The sequence below is a fragment of the Arachis stenosperma genome, chromosome 2, assembly GCF_014773155.1.
Source record: "Arachis stenosperma cultivar V10309 chromosome 2, arast.V10309.gnm1.PFL2, whole genome shotgun sequence".
Taxonomy (NCBI): Eukaryota; Viridiplantae; Streptophyta; class Magnoliopsida; order Fabales; family Fabaceae; genus Arachis; species Arachis stenosperma.
The window spans coordinates 24917044-24937663 of NC_080378.1; the positions used below are offsets into that span (position 1 = coordinate 24917044).

Here is a 20620-nt window from a genome sequence, read left to right on the forward strand (position 1 = left end):
GGGCGTCAGCTCGGGCATTTTGCTCACGAGGTATATGGTGGATCCTATATTCCCCGAGTTGTCCGAGCTGTTCTTCGGTTTTATCCAAATATTTTTTCATGATCGGATCTTTGGCTTGGTAGTTTCCTGTTATTTGTGAGGTGATGTCTTGTGAGTCACTGTAGATGTTGAGTTTCCGAGCTCCAACCTCCCTAGCCAGCTTTAGACCAGCTAATAGTGCTTCGTATTCTGCCTGGTTGTTTGAGGCCGGGAATCCGAATTTAAGGGAGAGTTCAAGTTGAGTTCCTTGGTTGCTCTCAATTATCACACCCGCACCGCTTCCTGTTTTATTCGAGGATCCGTCTACGTATATGTTCCATTCTATGGGGATTTCCGGGATGTCTGTAAATTTTGCGATGAAGTCGGCCAGGTGTTGCGATTTGATCGCTGTACGCGCCTCGTATTGGAGGTCGAATTCGGACAACTCGATTGCCCATTGTAGGATTCTTCCTGCTAGATCTATTTTCTGCAATATCCCTTTTATGGGTTAGTTGGTTCGAACTTTAATGGTATGCACTTGGAAATAGGGGCGAAGCCGTCGGGATGTGAGGATCAGAGCGTAGGCAAACTTTTCTATTTTCTGGTAGTTCAGCTCGGATCCCTGTAGTGCTTTGCTAATGAAGTAGACGGGTTTTTGCCCATGTTCGTCTTCTCTGACTAGTGCTGAGGCTATTGCCCGGCTCCCTACTGCGAGATATATTATGAGCGGCTCTCCTTCTCGCGGCCGAGATAGGATAGGAGGCCGTCCTAAGAACTCCTTGAAGTCTAGGAAGGCTTGCTCACATTCTGTTGTCCATTCAAACTGTTTTCCCTTTCTTAAAGTAGCATAGAAGGGAAGAGATTTTATCGCAGCTCCTGCTAAGAATCGGGATAGAGCGGCCAACCTCCCGTTGAGTTGTTGTACTTCTTTGATACAGGTTGGGCTCTTCATGTTGAGTATGGCTCGACACTTGTCTGGATTTGCTTCAATCCCCCTTTGTGTGAGCATGAAGCCCAAGAATTTGCCGGCTTCTACTGCGAAGGTGCATTTTGCGGGATTGAGCCGCATGTTGTGTTTCCTAATAGTAGAAAACACTTGAGTCAGGTTGGGTAACAATGTATCTTCGCTTTGTGTCTACATAAACTTCCATGATTTTTCTGATGTGATCTGAGAAAACTTTATTCATTAGTCTTTGATAAGTAGCTCCTGCGTTCTTGAGACCAAAAGGCATCACGATGTAACAGTAGTTTGCTTTCGGTGTTAGGAACGAGGTTTTTTCTTGATCTGGTGGATACATGGGAATTTGGTTGTACCCTGAATATGCGTCCATGAATGAGAGATACTTATATCCTGACGAAGCATCCACTAGAGCGTCAATGCTTGGGAGTGGATAGGGGTCTTTTGGGCAGGCTTTTGTTGAGGTCGGTGTAGTCGGTGCACATTCGTCACTTCCCATTTGACTTTTTCACTAAGACGACGTTTGCTAGCCATAGTGGATATTTGACTTCCCTTATGAATCCGGCCTCAAGTAGCGCTTGTACTTGTTCTTCTACAGCCTGAGCTCGTTCTGGTCCAAGTTTTCTTCGTCTTTGTTGTACCGGTCGGGATCCCAGATAGACTGCCAATTTGTGGCTCATTAGTTCGGGATCAATACCTGGCATGTCGGCAGCTTTCCATGCGAAGAGATCAACATTATCTCGTAGGAACCGTATTAGCGATTCCTTTACGTCTCCTTTCAGGATCGTGCCAATATTAGTTATTTTATCCGAGGTGTCTCCAATCTGGATTCTTTCTATTTCTCCTTCGGGTTGTGGTCGGAATTCTTCTCGCCTCTGAACTCCACCGAGCTCAATTGTGTGGAACTCTCCTCCTTCACCTCGGAGGTTTAGGCTTTCGTTGTAACAGCGACGTGCCATTTTTTGATCTACCTTTATCGTAGCTATCTCTTCCGCAGTTGGGAATTTCATACATAGATGTGGGGTTGAAACTATTGCGCCGAGTTGATTTAACGTTGTTCGACCTATTAAGGCATTGTAGGCTGAGCTTACGTCGACCACGATGTAATCTATCTTGAGTGTTCGGGACTGGTTCCCCTTTTCGAAGGTTGTATGCAGCGATACGTATCCCAGCGGTTGAACTGGGGCATCTTCTAGTCCGAACAGGCTGTTTGGGTATGCTCTTAGCTCTTTTTCGTCTAGACCGAGTTTGTCGAAGGCAGTTTTGAATAAGATGTCTGCAGAGCTTCCCTGGTCTATTAATGTACGGTGAAGGTTGGCGTTTGCCAGTATGATCGTAATGACCATGGGGTCGTCGTGTCCCGAGATGATTCCGGATGCGTCTTCCTTGGTAAACGTGATTGCTGGGATGTCCGGGACTTCCTTTTTTCCTTCGACGTGGTATACTTCTTTGAGATGTCACTTTCGAAATGATTTGGAGATTCCTCCTCCGACAAATCCGCCGTGTATTACGTGAACATGTCTTTCCGGTGTGCGAGGTGATCGTTCAGATCGTCCAACATCCTCATCCCTTCTTCTTTTTCTTGGTTCGTCATCCCGATTGGCCAAAAATCGATCTAGCTTTCCTTCCCTTACTAGTTTTTCTATGACGTTTTTCAAGTCGAAGCATTCGTTGCTGGAATGCCTTCGAAGTCGGTGATACTCACAGTATTCATTCCGATTTCCTCCTCCTCTTTTGCCTTTAAGTGGCTGAGCTGGAGGGATTTTCTCTGTATGGCAGACTTCTTTGTAAACATCTACCAAGGATACCCTAAGAGGAGTATAGTTATGATATTTTTTGATTTTCTCTCTGGAGCGATCTTCCTTTTTCTTGGATTCTTTATCTCGGTAGGTAGAGCCGAACCTTGAGGCTTCAACAAGTCGAGAGTTTTCCTCCATGTTGATGTATTTTTGTGCCCGTTCTTGTACTTCGTCTAAGGATGTAGGATATCTCTTTGATATAGATTGGCTAAATGGCCCTTCTCGTAGGCCATTTATAAGGCCCATAATGGCAGCCTCTGTTGGTAGACTTTGTATGTCCATGCATGTTTTGTTGAATCTTTCCATGTAGTTGCGAAGGCTCTCCCGATCTCCTTGTTTGATCCCTAGGAGGCTAGGTGCGTGTTTGGCTTTGTCCTTTTGTATGGAGAATCGGGCCAGGAACTTCTTGGCCAGATCGTCGAAACTCGAGATGGATTTTAGAGGCAGGTTGTCAAACCATTTAATGGCTGTCTTGGTTAGAGTTGTTGGAAAGGCTTTGCAGCGGACTGCATCTGAGGCATCTGTGAGGTACATTCTACTTTTGAAGTTGCTGAGATGATGGTTGGGGTCCGATGTGCTGTCATATAGAGTCATATCCGGAAGCTTGAAATCTTTTGGAATTTTGGTCTTCATAATTTCTCTGGTGAATGGGTCTTGATCTTTCTGAGAGCTATCTTCTGCGGATGATTGAATAGCTTTATTTTTAAGATCGGCTTCAAGTTTTACAAGGTTATCTTCTAGTTCTTTGCGCTGCCTTATCTCCCGGCGCAGATCTTCTTCCTTTTCACGTTGGTGTTGGGCTTCTTTCTCGAGTTGCTCCAATCGATTTTGAAGTGCTTCTATGATTCCTGGATTTGATGAACTTTTGTCTCCATTGGTTTCTGAAGTATCTTTGAGTATTGTGTCCGCGTTTTTATGCGGCGTTCTGTCTTCCAAACCTGAATCATGGTCGTTGTCATGGTCATCCGCCATGTTAATGGGATGACTTCCAGGTTCCCTAGCAACGTTATGAGGGTTACCTGAAACTGTAGGTCAATCTCGGATGAGATCTTCTATGCTGGTCGGAGCCGACGTGTCCGGCCGGTGTGTAGCGGCCGGAGCTGGTGAGTCCGACTTGTTGGACTTGGTGACGGTGCTGATCCTTCGTCCCCGGAGGGTGGGGGGTACCTGCAAGGGACTCCGATGCTTAAGTTAGCAAGGGTATTAAGCAGGTATTGAGTAGAATCAGAGTATGAGTTATACCTGGGTGCTCCAGTGTATTTATATTGGTGAGATGTGGCCTTTTGTGGATAAGATAAGTTAGTTATCTTATCTTTATCTTTTATCTTTAAGTGAGGTCATATTTATCTTTAAGGGAACCGCCCTTCTTTCTGTAGGCTTTGGGCCGCCTTAGGATTTGGGACGTGTTCCTCTACTTGGGCCCTTTGTTTGGGCTTTTCTGTGACTTGTCCGAGCTCTTTTGAGAAGAGGTCGGGTTGTCCTGACCTGAAGAGGTCGGTCGCTTTGTCTGTAGAACATCCCGGGTCGGACAGCTCGACCCAGGGTATGAACAGATACCCCTCTGTTACCATGGAGAGGAAGCATGAAGAGCTTCTCTCAAAACAGAGTCAAACAGAGCCCCCACAGTCAAACTCTAAGTTTGGTGTTGGGAGGCCACAACCAACTTCTAAGTTTGGTGTTGAACCCCCACATTCAAACTCTAAGTTTGGTGTTGGGAGGTTCCAACATTGCTCTGAACATCTGTGAGGCTCCATGAGAGCCCACTGTCAAGCTACTGACATTAAAGAAGCGCTTGTTGGGAGGCAACCCAATGTTATATTTATCTATTTTCCTTTGTTATTTTATGTTTTTTGTAAGTTGATGATCATGGAAAGTCACAAAATCAATTAAAAAAGCAAAAACAGAATGAAAAACAGAAAGAAAAATAGCACACCCTGGAGAAAAAGCTTGCTAGCGTTTAAACGCCAGTAAGGGCAGCAAATGGGAGTTTAACGCCCAGTCTGGCACCATTCTGGGCGTTTAACGCCAGAAAGGGGCACCAGACTGGCGTTTAATGCCAGGAATGGGCAAGAAGCTGGCGTTAAACGCCAGAAATGGGCACCAGCCCGGCGTTTAACGCCAGAATTGGCAGAAAGAGCAATTTTGCTCGCCACTTGGTGCAGGGATGAATTATCCTTGACACCTCAGGATCTGTGGACCCCACAGGATCCCCACCTACCCCACTACTCTCTCTCTTCTTCACCCATTCACCAATCACCTCAACACCTCTTCCCCAAAAATCCCTCACCTATCAAATCCTACCATTCTCTTCACCACTCATATCCATCCTTCATAAAACCCCACCTACCTCACCATTCAAATTCAAACCACTTTCCCTCCCAAACCCACCCATAATGGCCGAACCATACACCCCCTCTACACTCCTATATAAACCCATCTTCACTCCTTCATTTTCACACAACCTACACACTACTTCTCCCCCTTGGCCGAACCACAAAGCCCCTTCAATCTCCTCTATTTCTTCTTCTTCTACTCTCTTCTTTCTTCTTTTACTCGAGGATGAGCAAACCTTCTAAGTTTGGTGTGGTAAAAGCATTGCTTTTTGTTTTTCCATAACCATTTATGGCACCTAAGGCCGGAGAAACCTCTAGAAAGAGGAAAGGGAAGGCAAAAGCTTCCACCTCCGAGTCATGGGAGATGGAGAGATTCATCTCAAAGGTGCATCAAGACCACTTCTATGAAGTTGTGACCATGAAGAAGGTGATCCCCGAGGTCCCTTTCAAACTCAAAAAGAGTGAATATCTAGAGATCCGACATGAGATCCGAAGAAGAGGTTGGGAAGTTCTTACCAACCCCATTCAACAAGTCGGAATCTTAATGGTTCAAGAGTTCTATGCCAATGCATGGATCACCAAGAACCATGATCAAAGTGTGAACCCGGACCCAAAGAATTGGCTTACAATGGTTCGGGGGAAATGCTTAGATTTTAGTCCGGAAAATGTAAGGTTGGCATTCAACTTGCCCATGATGCAAGGAGATGAACACCCTTACACTAGAAGGGTCAACTTTGATCAAAGATTGGACCAAGTCCTCATAGACATTTGTGAAGAGGGCACTCAATGGAAGAGAGATTCAAGAGGGAAGCCGGTTCAACTGAGAAGGCATGACCTCAAGCCAATTGCTAGGGGATGGTTGGAGTTTATCCAACGCTCAATCATTCCCACTAGCAACCGGTCCAAAGTTATTATAGACCGGGCTATCATGATTCATAGCATCATGATTGGAGAAGAAGTAGAAGTTCATGAGGTTATAGCCCAAGAACTTTATAAGGTGGCGGACAAGTTCTCTACCTTGGCAAGGTTAGCCTTTCCTCATCTCATTTGTCACCTCTGTTATTCAGTTGGAATTGAAATAGAAGGAGACATCCTTATTGATGAGGACAAGCCCATCACTAAGAAAAGGATGGAGTAAACAAGAAATCCCACTCATCATGAAATCCCTGAGATGCCTCAAGGGATGCACTTTCCTCCACAAAACTATTGGGATCAAATCAACACCTCCTTAGGAGAATTGAGTTCCAACATGGGACAACTAAGGGTGGAGCACCAAGAACATTCTATCCTTCTCCATGAAATTATAGAAGATCAAAGAATCATGAGAGAGGAGCAACAAAGGCAAGGAAGAGACATTGAGGAACTCAAACACTCTATAAGATCTTCAAGAGGAAGAACAAGCCGCCATCACTAAGGTGGACCCGTTCTTTAATTTCCTTGTTCTTTATTTTCCTGTTTTTCGAATTTTCATGCTTATGTTTATCTATGTTTGTGTCTTATGATCATTAGTGTCTTAGTGTCTATGCCTTAAAGTTATGAATGTCCTATGAATCCATCACCTTTCTTGAATGAAAAATGTTCTTAATTGAAAAAGAGAAGAATTGCATGAATTTTGAATTTTATAACAGATTAATTATTTTGATGTGGTGGCAATACTTTTGACTTCTGAATGTATGCTTGAATAGTGCATATGCCTTTTGAATTTGTTGTTCATGAATATTGGCTCTTGAAAGAATGATGAAAAAGGAGACATGTTACTGAGGATCTGAAAAATCATAAAAATGGTTCTTGAAGCAAGAAAAAGCAGTGAATTCAAAAAAAAAAAGAAAAAAAATAATAAAGTTGTGATCCAAGGCAAAAAGAGTGTGCTTAAGAAACCTGTACACCTCTAATTGGGGACTCTAGCAAAGCTGAGTCACAATCTGAAAAGGTTCACCCAGTTATGTGTCTGTGGCATGTATGTATCCGGTGGTAATACTGGAAGACAGAGTGCTTTGGGCTACGGCCAAGACTCATAAAGTAGCTGTGTTCAAGAATCATCATACTTAACTAGGAGAATCAATAACATTATCTGGATTCTGAGTTTCTATAGAAGCCAATCATTCTGAATTTCAAAGGATAGAGTGAGATGCCAAAACTGTTCAGAGGCAAAAAGCTAAAAGCCCCGCTCATCTAATTAATACTGATCTTCATAGATGTTTTTGGAATTCATTGCATATTCTCTTCTTTTTATCTTATTTGATTTCAGTTGCTTGGGGACAAGCAACAATTTAAGTTTGGTGTTGTGATGAGCGGATAATTTGTACGCTTTTTGGCATTGTTTTTAGTATGTTTTTAGTTTGTTTTAGTTAGTTTTTATTATATTTTTATTAGTTTTTAGTTAAAATTCACTTTTCTGGGCTTTACTATGAGTTTGTGTGTTTTTTTGTGATTTCAGGTATTTTCTGGCTGAAATTGAGGGACCTGAGCAAAAATCTGATTCAGAGGCTGAAAAGGACTGCAGATGCTGTTGGATTTTGACCTCCCTGCACTCGAAGTGGATTTTCTGGGGCTACAGAAGCCCAATTGGCGCGCTCTCAACCGAGTTGGAAAGTAGACATCTGGGCTTTCCAGCAATGTATAATAGTCCATACTTTTCCCGAGATTTGATGGCTCAAACCGGCGTTCTAAATCAGCTCAAAACTGCCCGGCATTAAACGCCGGAACTGGCACAAGAATGGGAGTTAAACGCCCAAACTGGCACAAAAGCTGGTGTTTAACTCCAAGAAAAGTCTCTACACATGAAAACTTCAATGCTCAGCCCAAGCACACACCAAGTGGGCCCGGAAGTGGATTTTTATGTCATTTACTCATCTCTGTAAACCCTAGGCTACTAGTTCTCTACAAATAGGACCTTTTGCTATTGTATTTTCATCTTTCAATCTTAGAAACCTTTTGATCATGTTTTTATGATTGAACCCTCTTTGGGAGGCTGGCCATTCGGCCATGCCTAGACCTTGTTCTTATGTATTTTCAACGGTGGAGTTTCTACACACCATAGATTAAGGTGTGGAGCTCTGCTGTACCTCGAGTATTAATGCAATTACTATTGTTCTTCTATTCAATTCGGCTTATTCTTGTTCTAAGATATCACTTGTTCCTCAACTTGATGAATGTGATGATCCATGACACTCATCATCATTCTCACCTATGAACGTGTGCCTGACAACCACCTCCGTTCTACCTTAGATTGAGTGGATATCTCTTGGATCCCTTAATCGGAATCTTTGTGGTATAAGCTAGAATTGATGGCGGCATTCAAGAGAATCCGGAAGGTCTAAACCTTGTCTGTGGTATTTTGAGTAGGATTCAAGGATTGAATGATTGTGACGAGCTTCAAACTCCTGAAGGCTGGGCGTTAGTGACAGACGCAAAAGAATCACTGGATTCTATTCCAACCTGATTGAGAACCGACAGATGATTAGCCGTGCTGTGACAAAGCGTGTTGAACATTTTCACTGAGAGGACGGGACTGTAGCCGTTGACAACGGTGATGCCCAACATACAGCTTGCCATGAAAAGGAATAAGAAGGATTGAATGAAGACAGTAGGAAAGCAGAGAGATGGAAAGGACAAGGCATCTCCATACGCTTATCTGAAATTCTCACCAATGAATTACATAAGTATCTCTATCTTTATTTTACGTTTTATTCATAAATCATCCATAATCATTTGAATCCTCCTGACTGAGATTTACAAGATGACCATAGCTTGCTTCATACCAACAATCTCCGTGGGATCGACCCTTACTCGCGTAAGGTTTATTACTTGGACGACCCAGTGCACTTGCTGGTTAGTTGTGCGAAGTTGTGATAAAGAGTTGAGATTGCAATTGAGCATACTATATTGATGGCGCCATTGATGATCACAATTTCGTGCACCAACTACCATGAGGCTTGGCATAGTGGATCGGTACAACTGCAGGACTCGAAGGAGACAGCCCACCACCAACAACCACGTTACAGACCGCAGAATACAACTCCATCATATGTTGTGGCATTAGTCATACATGTACATCGAACATTACCCTCACATGTTGATCCCCATAAAAAATAACCTGTTGGTAAATCCACCATTCGAAAGCATGTGCAGAAATCTATATGCAACCCGCCCAACTTCCTAGGTATCTATTCCCCCATATTGCTTAGCATGACCGTCTTTAGCGCATGTAGGGTATCAATCCGGTTGGTGAACAACATGACCTTTCTCACCGTGTTTTACTATCCCATTGGGATGAATCAAAACAAAAAAGAATTGATTATTCTCTATCAGAACAAAATGAAAAAGAAGAGGAAGAAAAGATTGATTTGTGAATTATAAGGAGATGGTTGAGGGATAGGCTCTATAAATAGAGTCATTCTCCAATATATCTTGGGTGCAGAGACACGTAAACCATAATACACATATTCCGGGTACTGAGACCCAAATTACATCGTTGACTACATCTCGGATGCTGAGACCCCATTTGGAGGATTGTACATATCTCGGATTCTGAGACCCCATTCTAAGTTGTCACATATCTCGGGTGCTCAAAACCCGATCCTTTAATAACACATATTTCGGGTGTATCCAGAATATGTCTCGGCATTACTCGGTCACAGCACGAAATCTCAGACGTCGAGATATGTTCAATTTTTAACTTACCTCTCAACATCCAAGATGTGTAAGATTACGCATTTTGGTAAATATCTCACATTTTATGTATTTCCATAATTTATATTTTTATTTAATTTAAATAAAAGAATCTTCCGACTATCCCCCACCCTTTTCTCTCTATGAAGAATAACCCCGATCTTAAACCTTCTTTGAACACAGCTTGCAGCCACCATCCCTCTTTAAAGTCATTGCCAAACTCTTCTCCTCCGGTAGAGGTGTTGTTGCCACCGGTGGGACTGATCGTGGGTGCCGTCGTCGCCTGTGGAAGTCCTGCTCGGCCCTCTCCTCATCGTTCCTCCTCTCTTCGCCATCGCACGAAGGTCTGTGTTGAGCTCATGGTGTCGCCGTCGCGAAGGGTTGCTCGATCATCGTCTCTTTGAGTGCGCTCTCTCTATTTTTGTCCAAGCTCAACGTCTCTTTTCGAGCTCTCTCTGGTCATTGCTGCTTCTTCGTTCCTCGCTGAACATCGTTTTTGCTTCTCTGCTTGTCGCCGTTTTTGGTTGTCGCCCTTTTCCTTCTCCTCTGATTTTAGGTAACTCTGTCTCACACTCTCATCGCGAGCTCACCTTGTCTCACACTTTTCGAGCTCATTCTGTCATCGTCGTTCATCTCTCGCCATTTCTTCGATAAGCTAATGCTTTTTCAGTTTTATCTTTTTTCCCAATTAATTTTTAAGATTCTGAGTTGAGTTTGTGTTCTGAGTTTAGAATTGGATTATTTATTTAATTTGTTGAATACTGATATGATTCTGAATTCAATTTAATTTGGATTCTGAATTTGGAATTGGATTCAATTTAGTTTTTGTTGTTGATGTATTTTCAGTTTAATTTAAATTTAGGAATCAAAACCATGTTGCTGATTAATTAATTAGAATATAAAAACTAAATATGATTATATGCTTTGACTCTTTTATATTCAGCAGGTTTAAGAATTTGTAATTAAATTGGACTTTGTTTTGTGTTAGAATTATATGATTTTTGGTTTGAGGATCTCTACTATTCAATCCTTCATGTGAAATGAAATGGTGCTCTTATTAGAAGTTATTGATTACTTGATTAGTAGAAGTTATTTTTGAACTTTTTTTTTTATTTTGAATTTTTGTTGCTAATGTGACGAGTATTATTGCGGATTACTTGATTTGAGCTAAGAAATTAATTAGAAATTTGTTATTTTGTAAATTTTTAATGATAAATTATGGACATTGTAAAACTTTGAAATTAGTTTAGAAATTATTGAGTTTGAATATCTGAAATTATATATTATTTTTTAATAATTTATTGTATATTTAGTTAAACCGATTTAATTATGGTTCACTTTAATTAGACTATTGAACCATTAAACACGGATCGGGTTGAAAATTTGAAACCGCTATAACAAAAAAGTCTGCCTAATCTACATTGCATAAATCGTGGGCTTTGGCGAGCTTCTGCAACAAGCCGACTGTTTTTTTTAGGTCAAGGCCTTTTGTAAAAAAAAATGTGCTTGTATTTGGATTATTTCTTCATTTTTATTTAAGTTTGGATTATGTTCTATGTTTGATTCATTAGAGATTTGGAGATGTTTAATTATATGTTTTGGATAATGTTTGTTTTACTTTGGACAATGTTAGTTTTATTATTTTGTTTTAAAAAATTTGATTAATGATTATATTTATTAGATATTTAGAATTATAAAAACTTTAATGTTTATAAATTTAAAAATTATAATTTTATGTCTTAAAAAAATTATAAATTTATTGAAATATTATAAAATTATATATTATTTAATATTTAATGGTTAAAAAAAATAAAAAGGAGTTTCGGCAGAATGGGCCAGCTTTTAGAGACCGTCTTACTAGACGGGGCGGGTCAGCCCGTTTGCCACTCCGTCTCACTCGACCGGTTTAATAACCGGTTTGGTTCTTGTAACCTTGCTATTAACTCATTGGTTTACCCTTGAACCGAGTTTTCCGAAAGTTTGAAGCGATGACCCTGACGACCTATCAACATGGTAGTTGGCACTAAGCACAAGCACAACCTAGCTGCACCTTCACCACCAGTCTCACCACAGCCAACTACTATCATCTCCTTTTCTCCGCCTTCAAGCCATCACTGAACCCGCTGCCACTACCATCACCTATTCTCCTCTCAGCTTTCCCAGCCACACTGCGTGCTAGAAACTGATAGCACTCCCATTGTATGTACCGGAATGAATCCATGAGAAGTTCTAGAACATTGTATCCTAATCTTCTTGAACGCCGTGCATTGAGAAATTGTACTCGCTGTGCTGATTGCAAATTCCATAATCTTTCAGATTCTCAGTAGTTTCGCCGTTCGTTCAGAAGGTGGACATGGCGATGCGTGCTTCGCGCCGAGTTTTCGGTTCCCGTGGCCTCGGCTTTTACCAAAGCATTTCTTCATCTTCTTCTGGGGGTAGAGCTATTTTGGATCCTCCTCCTGTTGTTTCTTCCAGAAGAGTAGTTGTTACTGGTAAATTCTGTTAGCTTTGCTTTTTCGATTCTGCTCGAAGAACTTTTGTTTGCACAATGTTTATCTAGCTGTGGTTGAATACTTCATGTGTTTCAATCTATCTGATAGATTAAGGTGAACAGGAAAAGAAAAAATCTTGGTTAAGGTAGAAAATGATTTGATTTGACAAAATAATTCTTGCATAAAATTGACCGAATGGATTACTAATAGATGCAATATATTCAAGAAAGATTAGTAATCCTTTTTAGGTGTATAAATGGAAGAAAGTAATTGATCTTATTTAGATTTTACAAAATGATAGATATTTTGAAATAGTAAAGTGTCAAAAGAATGATGGATAGGTTGAAAGGAAGGGAATGATACTCTCCCCATGCAAGAATTTGTAACTTGTAATTGCAGCTAAGATTATGTTCATACCTGATCACATACCATCTGTACGGTGTATCTAGTTCTCTTCAATATGCTTTGCTCCATATATACAAAAAGGAGCAGTCCAGTGCACATGCATCCTGCACTACGTGGAGTTTGGGAGAGGGCTGCATCCAAAGGGTGCAGTATAAACAAGTAACTTGATAAATGTATGAGTGACTAATTTAATTTGTAACCCTTGCTCGTATATACAATTTAGGGTAAATTATATTGAACTCTCCCAAGGTCAAGGGATACTACTATGACACCTATCTATAAAAGCCTATACTAATATTTCCTTAAGTTTACGCGACACTACACTAGTACACTTCTAACCTTGTAATCTGTATTTTGTAAAATGTGATTCTAATCTCTCGTGAAACATTATGGTAATTTCATTCTAGGTATGACAAGTTAAAGAGTGTTAGCATAATATCACCTAAGCTCTAGGGAGATCATTTACCCTATAATTTATATCACACATTGAAAGCTAGAATTTCAGTTCCACCATTTTGTGCACGCTTGAATTGCTTCATTGATGAGTTGTTCTTCACTTCATTTTTCATGTGCCACTATTTTCATTTTCAAAATGTATTGATCTGTTTGTGCTGGTTTAGGTTTAGGCATGGTGACTCCTCTTGGATGTGGAGTTGATAAAACATGGAGGCACCTAATTGATGGTAAATGTGGAGTAAGGTCATTGGGTTTGGAAGATCTTCAGATGAGTAGTTTTGATAAAGAAACTCAGTTGAGTACATTTGATCAGTTGACATCCAAAGTTGCTGCAGTTGTTCCAACTGGAACTAATCTAGGTGAATTCAATGAGGAAATATGGCTTAACTCTAAGGTAAGCCTTGGTCACTACATTTCATATTACTATGCTACCAGATGACAGTAGCTTTAGCATTTCTCCTATTGTTTTTCATCAATTAATGGAGCTATGTAGCTTGTACGTGAACTTTTGATTAAAAGTCTATAATCTGTAGGGCTGCGTTTGTTTATAGGCACGGGACATTGAGACAGGGACACATAGTCATAAAATCGTGTTTGGCAGATGAGACATGGATACAGACATTGTGTCCATCGACATTGAATTAGTGTATTTTGTGTCATTCCTGACAGGAAGGCCACAAAGATACTAACAAGAGATACAACTTATTTTTTTCATTTTTTCTTTTATTATTGCTATTAGTTTTTCATAATTATATTTTTTATCATTATAATTTTCTTCCTAAAATTTTTGTATGAAAAAAATGAGAGTAAATTGGACTTTTGTAATTTGTTCTTTTTTATATTTAGTTTATCATCAAACAAAATACAAAACACTAATTTTTGTATCTTTTATGTTTTGTGTCATGCCTTGTCCTGTTCTCAGAAACAAACGAGCCTAGTTGTTTCAAACTTTCAATATTGCAATGAGTCTTGAATAAAAGAGAGAAATAGATTCATAAAATTTCAAGAGTTCATTCAATAATGCTATGATGAGTGAGTGGCTGTCATAATATTTCAAAGGCAAATATGATATTTATTATATTATATTTATATATATATACATATATATTGGGTGCAATTTGAACTTTGAAGTATTGTATTTCTCAAAATTGGAAGGCATTGGTTGTGCTGGAATTTTAAAATAATTTCATGGATTAGAAACATGACTTTTTTTACTCGTGTATGTGCACAAAGACAAATAGTCATTTGAATGAATGCCCAATTGTATTCTTCTCAGCTGCATGATACTTTGTAGGAAACCATGATATTTTGTAGAATTTGGAAAATCATTCTTCTTGAAACATGACTTTTATTTTTAGATTTTTTTTTTCTGCTAAAAGGAAATTCAAGTTCTTTTTCTTTGTATAATGAAATCATGGAACCAGGAACCTCTTGCTAGTCAGTAATGTTCTCTTTAAATTTGAAGGAGAAAGTTCCCTTCCTTCCACGAAAAGAGATAAAAAAATTGGCTAGATGTTATGTATTTTCTTCAGGTTTTTAATTTTATCTTATATTTCTTTGCATTTACTCATATGTGCTGTATGGGAACCTCTATTACATATATTGATGTCATTATAGTTTTGCTACATTTCCCTTAGGACCATCGATCAATAGCCAGGTTTATAGCATATGCACTATGCGCTGCCGACGAAGCTCTTAAAGATTCTAACTGGTTTCCCACTGAGCAGGAGCACAGGGAAAGAACGGTATGCACTCTTTAATATGGCTAATGAGGAATTGTTTTTGATAGGTCCCTTGTGATGTATTTTAACTTCAAAAGAAATATCAGGGAGTGTCTATTGGTGGTGGAATTGGAAGCATTAGTGACGTCTTGGATTCTGCCCAACTGCTCTGTGAGAAGGTTTGTTTCTTAGAACTAACTTGTATCAAAGAAGTTTGATGATCTATCCTTGTTCAAGTTTTTCTCTAAGAAACCATATTCTATTTGGTTTTTACTTTTTTCTCCTCTGAATACAGCGTCTTCGTCGCCTTAGTCCATTTTTTATACCACGGATATTGGTCAACATGGCATCAGGTCACGTGAGCATGAAATATGGCTTCCAGGTATATGTGGATTCTGTGGCTTCTGGGCAGGCGATTGCATTTCCATTTATTGAATTCTCTAAATAAGTAAATATGTGGATTTCAGGAATTGAGTTTACTTGTTTGTTGCAGGTGTAGAATAAGTTGACTTTCTATATTAAACAAATATGTCTTCTGCTTTTATGTTTCTTGATAATAAAGTATCTAGAATAACGTCATAATTTGTTAATCATACAATATTTCTTTCATATGTTAGAATGTCAAAGAGTATCATACATGATATCTTATTCAGTTATTCTTAAAGTTGATTTTCTTATTTTATTTTGTTTCATGGTTTATTTCTTTATTTAAGTAGGAAGAGGGTTTAGCATTGTTAATAGTTACGATTATAGTTATAATAGGAGTCAGTGTTTTTTCTCTTTGTACACACATTATATCTAGATATTTCATATCAAAATATCTGTTATACACTTATACTTATACTATTATTCATAATATCTGTTCTCTCTTTTCTTCTTCCATATCCATAACTCATTCTGAACATAATTCAATGAGAAGTGACACCTTTCTGAATCAAAGATAAAGGATGAATAACTTTTGTCAATCAGGTGATTGGTTTGGTACTAAAACAAACATGATATATTTTATCCTGGATCGATTATAACAAATGTCAATACAAGTAAAAGAAAGCAAAGTTGTCAGTTGTTGCAGAGCTATTGGCATATTGTGTCTTAACTCTTATGATATGACCTTTATGATCATTAACAATTTTGAGCAGGTGACAAACTTGTTGCCCTTTCTGATTATAGGGTCCAAATCATGCGGCAGTTACTGCATGTGCTACTGGGGCACATTCAATTGGTGATGCAGTGAGGATGATACAATTCGGGGATGCAGATGTCATGGTGGCTGGAGGCACAGAGTCCAGCATTGATGCATTATCAATTGCAGGATTCTGCAGGTAAATTATGAGTGATGCCTTCTGTCCTTTGTTAGTTTGACTCACCTTAATGATTATGTCTGTGTCTTATTCTGTATGCTATCTTTCAACTCTAATATGAAAAATTTTGTAGGTCTAGAGCTTTGACTACAAAATATAATTCAAGCCCACAGGAAGCATCAAGGCCCTTTGATAGTGGTCGGGATGGGTTTGTGTAAGTTATTCCACATTCTTTTTTTCTAATTCTGATATTTCATTTATTTTTTGCAGTGGTATTTCTCTAACTTTGAATTATTGGATTGTTTGGCTTGTCTAACTTGCTATTTATTGTAATCTAATATTTTATTCAGGATAGGTGAGGGTTGCGGAGTCTTGGTCTTGGAGGTTGGTTGAGAAATTTATTGTCTGTTGTCTGTCCTAACAATTCCTATTCACCTAGTTTGCTTATAATGTTTATTTCTTGTTTATTTATTTCCCTCCATCTCTAAGGAATTCAATCATGCAAAGAATCGGGGAGCAAAAGTCTATGCAGAGGTTCGTGGCTATGGGATGTCAGGTATTTGTTGAATGTGATCTATTTAAAAGAACTTTTTCCCTCTCATTTTTTTAACATAAAAAATTGCTAAAAAGTTACCTGTGTTTGACCAATTCCTATTTTTCCGTGATAAATATTCTTTTTTGAAAGAATATGTCAAAATTCATTCCTCATCTTGGTTATATGTTGACTTCTTTTCATACTGATTTTCACTAGGTGATGCACATCATATCACTCAACCTCCGAATGATGGGAGAGGTGCTATTTTAGCCATGACTCATGCTTTAAGACAGGTTTCCTTTAACGATCCTTGAATGTGTATTTATTTGTGAAGTTATCATTTTAGATTTTATGTTGGCTGAGCTCCCAACTGTGCACATATACATTTTGATACATGTCCTCAATGTTTGACTTTCTTTGATACATTTAGATGTTACTTAAGTTCAAATGTGAAATGAAATTATTACATAAAAAAGACTAGATACTTCAGTGTTTTTGGTATTTATTGCTTGAGAGCACTCCGGACTCATTTAGCAGAAATTATAAGTGATGTCAGTATTCAAACTGGAAGAATAAAGAAGATTCAAAGTACTAGAACGACTTATTACATCTTAGGATTCCACCTAAGATATATGAAGCCAAAATAGGGAACTCGATCCATAGTTGGATGGAAGGACCTATTTATATTAGTTGCATTGCTGGTGGTTGTAATGGGATCAGTTGAAGCGGTGCAGAATCTTTCTATCTAATTCTGGATTGAATTCTGTATTTTTGTATCCATATATCTTAGGTAGAGCATTTTTATGCATCTTTTTCGGAAAAAAAGTTATCTAGTATTTGTATCATAACCTCCATGCTTCCATTGCGATACCAAAATCAGTTTGTATCAGAGAGCGCTTTTGTGCTTTCCGTGGCTAGTAGTTGCTGTCATCAAGGTGGACCCAACAACATGATATCAAAATGGAAGATCGAAGTAGACAATATACAATCCGGTGCACAAGCACCCCGAATTGCCGCAGGGTCTGGGAAGGGTCATATGCAAAATAAGAATTTAATTTAGAGTTGGATGGAAGGATTATCTCTTGCTTAATACTAGTAGTGGTGTGACCCACACTTTTTCTGGACCATTTATTATATTCTCTTTCTCCATAGCTTATAATATAGTGATTGTGAGACATCTATTAATACTAAAGAATTTCCTAGCTTTGGAATTACAAGCTTTATTCTTCTGAAAGACGCAAACCACATGATAAAATGACGCATGGGAAATTGTTCTTTAACACTTGCAAACCTGCTGGTAGACTTTGATGTCTTTGATGATTAAAAGCTAAACTTTTAGGGCCCAGACTGTAATCATTGTTTAGTCTCTGATGTTGTTAGCATAGTCTATACTATAGAGATTAGACAATCTTCATTTTAAATGACAATTTGTTAATCAATTGCAGTCTGGCCTTCATCCTTCTGAAGTGGATTACATAAATGCGCATGCTACATCTACTCCATTGGGTAAGTGAAGTGGAGCTTTACAACTTGCGGCAAATTTGAGCTTGAATATTGAATATCGAATATCATATTACTTTTATCTCTGGATGTTTGTTCCTAACTTCCTATATTATAAGTTATATAACCACAAACCAATATACAGGTGATGTGATAGAAGCTAACGCTATCAAAACCATATTCTCTGGCCATGCAAATTCATCTGCTTTGGCCTTCTCCTCTACGAAGGTAAAAGATATTTCAAGCTCTTTGACCAACAAATTATGCTTGTCTGACTGTCTTCATAATCTGAGTACTGGTCCAAGTTAAAAGCCAAAAGTGCATTATATGTCCGAACCTTCCCACCCCGCAAACACTCTTTTCTTCTTTGTTTTCTTTTCTCTTCTCATTTGGGTTGGATAATTCATTTTTATTCCAAAGCATGCTAAATGAAGTTGATGACATATTTTATATTTCATGGAGCACAGGGGGCTATAGGTCATCTTCTAGGTGCTGCTGGAGCCGTTGAAGCAATTTTTTCTGTTTTGGCTATACGACATGTAAGCAACTTATTTTTGTTGGAAATGTGCATCTATATCATACATGTTGCAGGGAGAATATTGTGACTCTTGCTTTTATGCTTTGATTAAAGGCAGTTGCTGTATGTGTGTTCTAATATGTTGGTCCTATGATGTTCTAAACTTCTGTTGACAGGGAATTGCTCCATTAACTCTTAATTTAACCAAGCCAGATCCTGTATTCGCCGATGGTTTCATGCCATTGACTGCTTCAAAAGAGATGCCAATTAGAGTTGCTATGTCAAACTCTTTTGGATTTGGAGGAACAAATGCATCCCTACTTTTTGCTTCTGTTGGATCAGACCGATAACTTACTACATCTCGTTCCTTTGGAACTTATCCTACAGGTGCTGATTGAATCCTCTTCACATTCTAGATGCTGATGAGAGTTAGATGGTCTAAATTCTTGGTTGCATACATGCCCGAAGTTTTTCGTGCTGCCATATGCATGTGAATGCTGCTATCGCTTTTGCGAGTCAAAGTTTTAATCAGGTTTGATGAATTGTTTGGAGCAAACCATTGTTTGAGAGTCAGCCCTTCATGAAAATGGTTTTTTTTCTAGAGTTCCAAAAGTTAAAAAGGGTATTTTCATAATATTATAGGTCTATAGAACTAATTTTTTAGCAGTTTCTTCATAACATTAAGGAAGCCAAACTGGTCATCATATTGGATGATGGTCATGAGTTGAGTTGGACAAAATTTTTGTTAGGATTAATGCTGTTTTATTCTGAATAATTGAAGTGGAAAATGTTTTGGTTAATCAAATTTTGAAAATTAAGTTCTAGTTATAAGGGATTCACTGTGGCAAAGAATTACATGTTTATTTCTTGGAACAATGAATATTATATGAATTTAATTTTAATATACATTCAATAAGGTCACATAAATAAAAATAATTAGTTTTTATATTGACCGTATGAATGGTCACCCAAAAGAACAGATATGATTGGACAGTTGTATAAAATATTTTATACTGTTAGTACGTTAAAATTAAGTTTGCTATATATTTGGAGACAGGATAAAATGGTTAACTATGTGAAACTGTGCAAGTACCAAATTAAGATAATAATGAGAAATAATTACGAAGAAATTAAGTTAGGAATTGTGGCATATTGGTGATGCGTGAAATGATGTTTGGTTTGAAGATAAAAAAAAATAAATCTCTTTAGAAGTCATCTATCTGCCTCTGCCATGAAAAAACAGTAACAGCATTACACATCGGACATTCTACCGTACAAAAGATGAGTGGAACTAAAGTGTTGCAGAAAGGCTTATGTTTGTTTTAGTTTATTTATTTTTTCTTTAAAAAAATAAAAATTAAAATACATTTAACATATTTGTATCATTTTATTATAATTAAGATCTCCAATTTATTATTATTTTTTATTTTCTTTTTTAAGTTGAAACAAACTTATCCATAATGATGATGAGGTTCTAAAGTATTATTACTGACAATCTGAAATGAAGCAAATTACATCAGGAAATGTTTACCTATAGCGATAGAAACCCATACATATTGAAAACTATTGGTGAAATTTACAAGTTTATGAATTTTAATTGGTCCTACCCAATCTAAAAAGAAAGGAATAACAAGTTCAATTTCTGTAGAATTTCCTTTAATAAAAGTCAAAAGTAACAATAAAGAGAGGAGAGTGTTTGTATTTTTTAAAGACAAATAGTAATTTTCAATTTTTGGTATAATCACATTCGTGTACCTTAATCATTTCATACCACTAGTCAACTATGTGTTGATTAAAAATACACACACACACAATTAATGACCATGAATATTAAGGGGTTCATGCAAGTGTGTTTTGTGAAAAATAAAACTTAATAATAGTAACATTTTTGGTTGGTACTATGTCTTAAATCAG

The 20620-nt window shown here is 38.2% G+C and overlaps 1 protein-coding gene across 1 annotated transcript; it reads left to right on the top strand.

The window, feature by feature from the left end:
* Positions 1-11764: 11764 nt before the first annotated feature.
* LOC130960450 (3-oxoacyl-[acyl-carrier-protein] synthase, mitochondrial) lies at positions 11765-19546 on the top strand. The gene is made up of 15 exons (XM_057885845.1): positions 11765-11978; positions 12096-12271; positions 13297-13526; positions 14770-14877; positions 14961-15032; positions 15149-15235; positions 16024-16175; positions 16288-16368; positions 16505-16538; positions 16644-16710; positions 16906-16982; positions 18135-18195; positions 18335-18417; positions 18657-18728; positions 18883-19546. The coding sequence occupies exons 2-15, from the start codon at positions 12133-12135 to the stop codon at positions 19054-19056; spliced, it is 1437 nt and encodes a 478-aa protein (XP_057741828.1). The 5' UTR covers positions 11765-11978; positions 12096-12132; the 3' UTR covers positions 19057-19546.
* The last annotated feature ends 1074 nt before the right edge of the window (positions 19547-20620 follow it).

Bases quoted from the DNA above. Each gene is read 5' to 3' on its own strand.
- LOC130960450 (XM_057885845.1), top strand. From the start codon at position 12,133: ATGGCGATGCGTGCTTCGCGCCGAGTTTTCGGTTCCCGTGGCCTCGGC. The intron at 16,369-16,504 runs GTAAGTTATTCC...TATTTTATTCAG, and splicing joins AGTGGTCGGGATGGGTTTGT to GATAGGTGAGGGTTGCGGAG. The intron at 18,196-18,334 runs GTAAGTGAAGTG...ACCAATATACAG, and splicing joins TGCTACATCTACTCCATTGG to GTGATGTGATAGAAGCTAAC.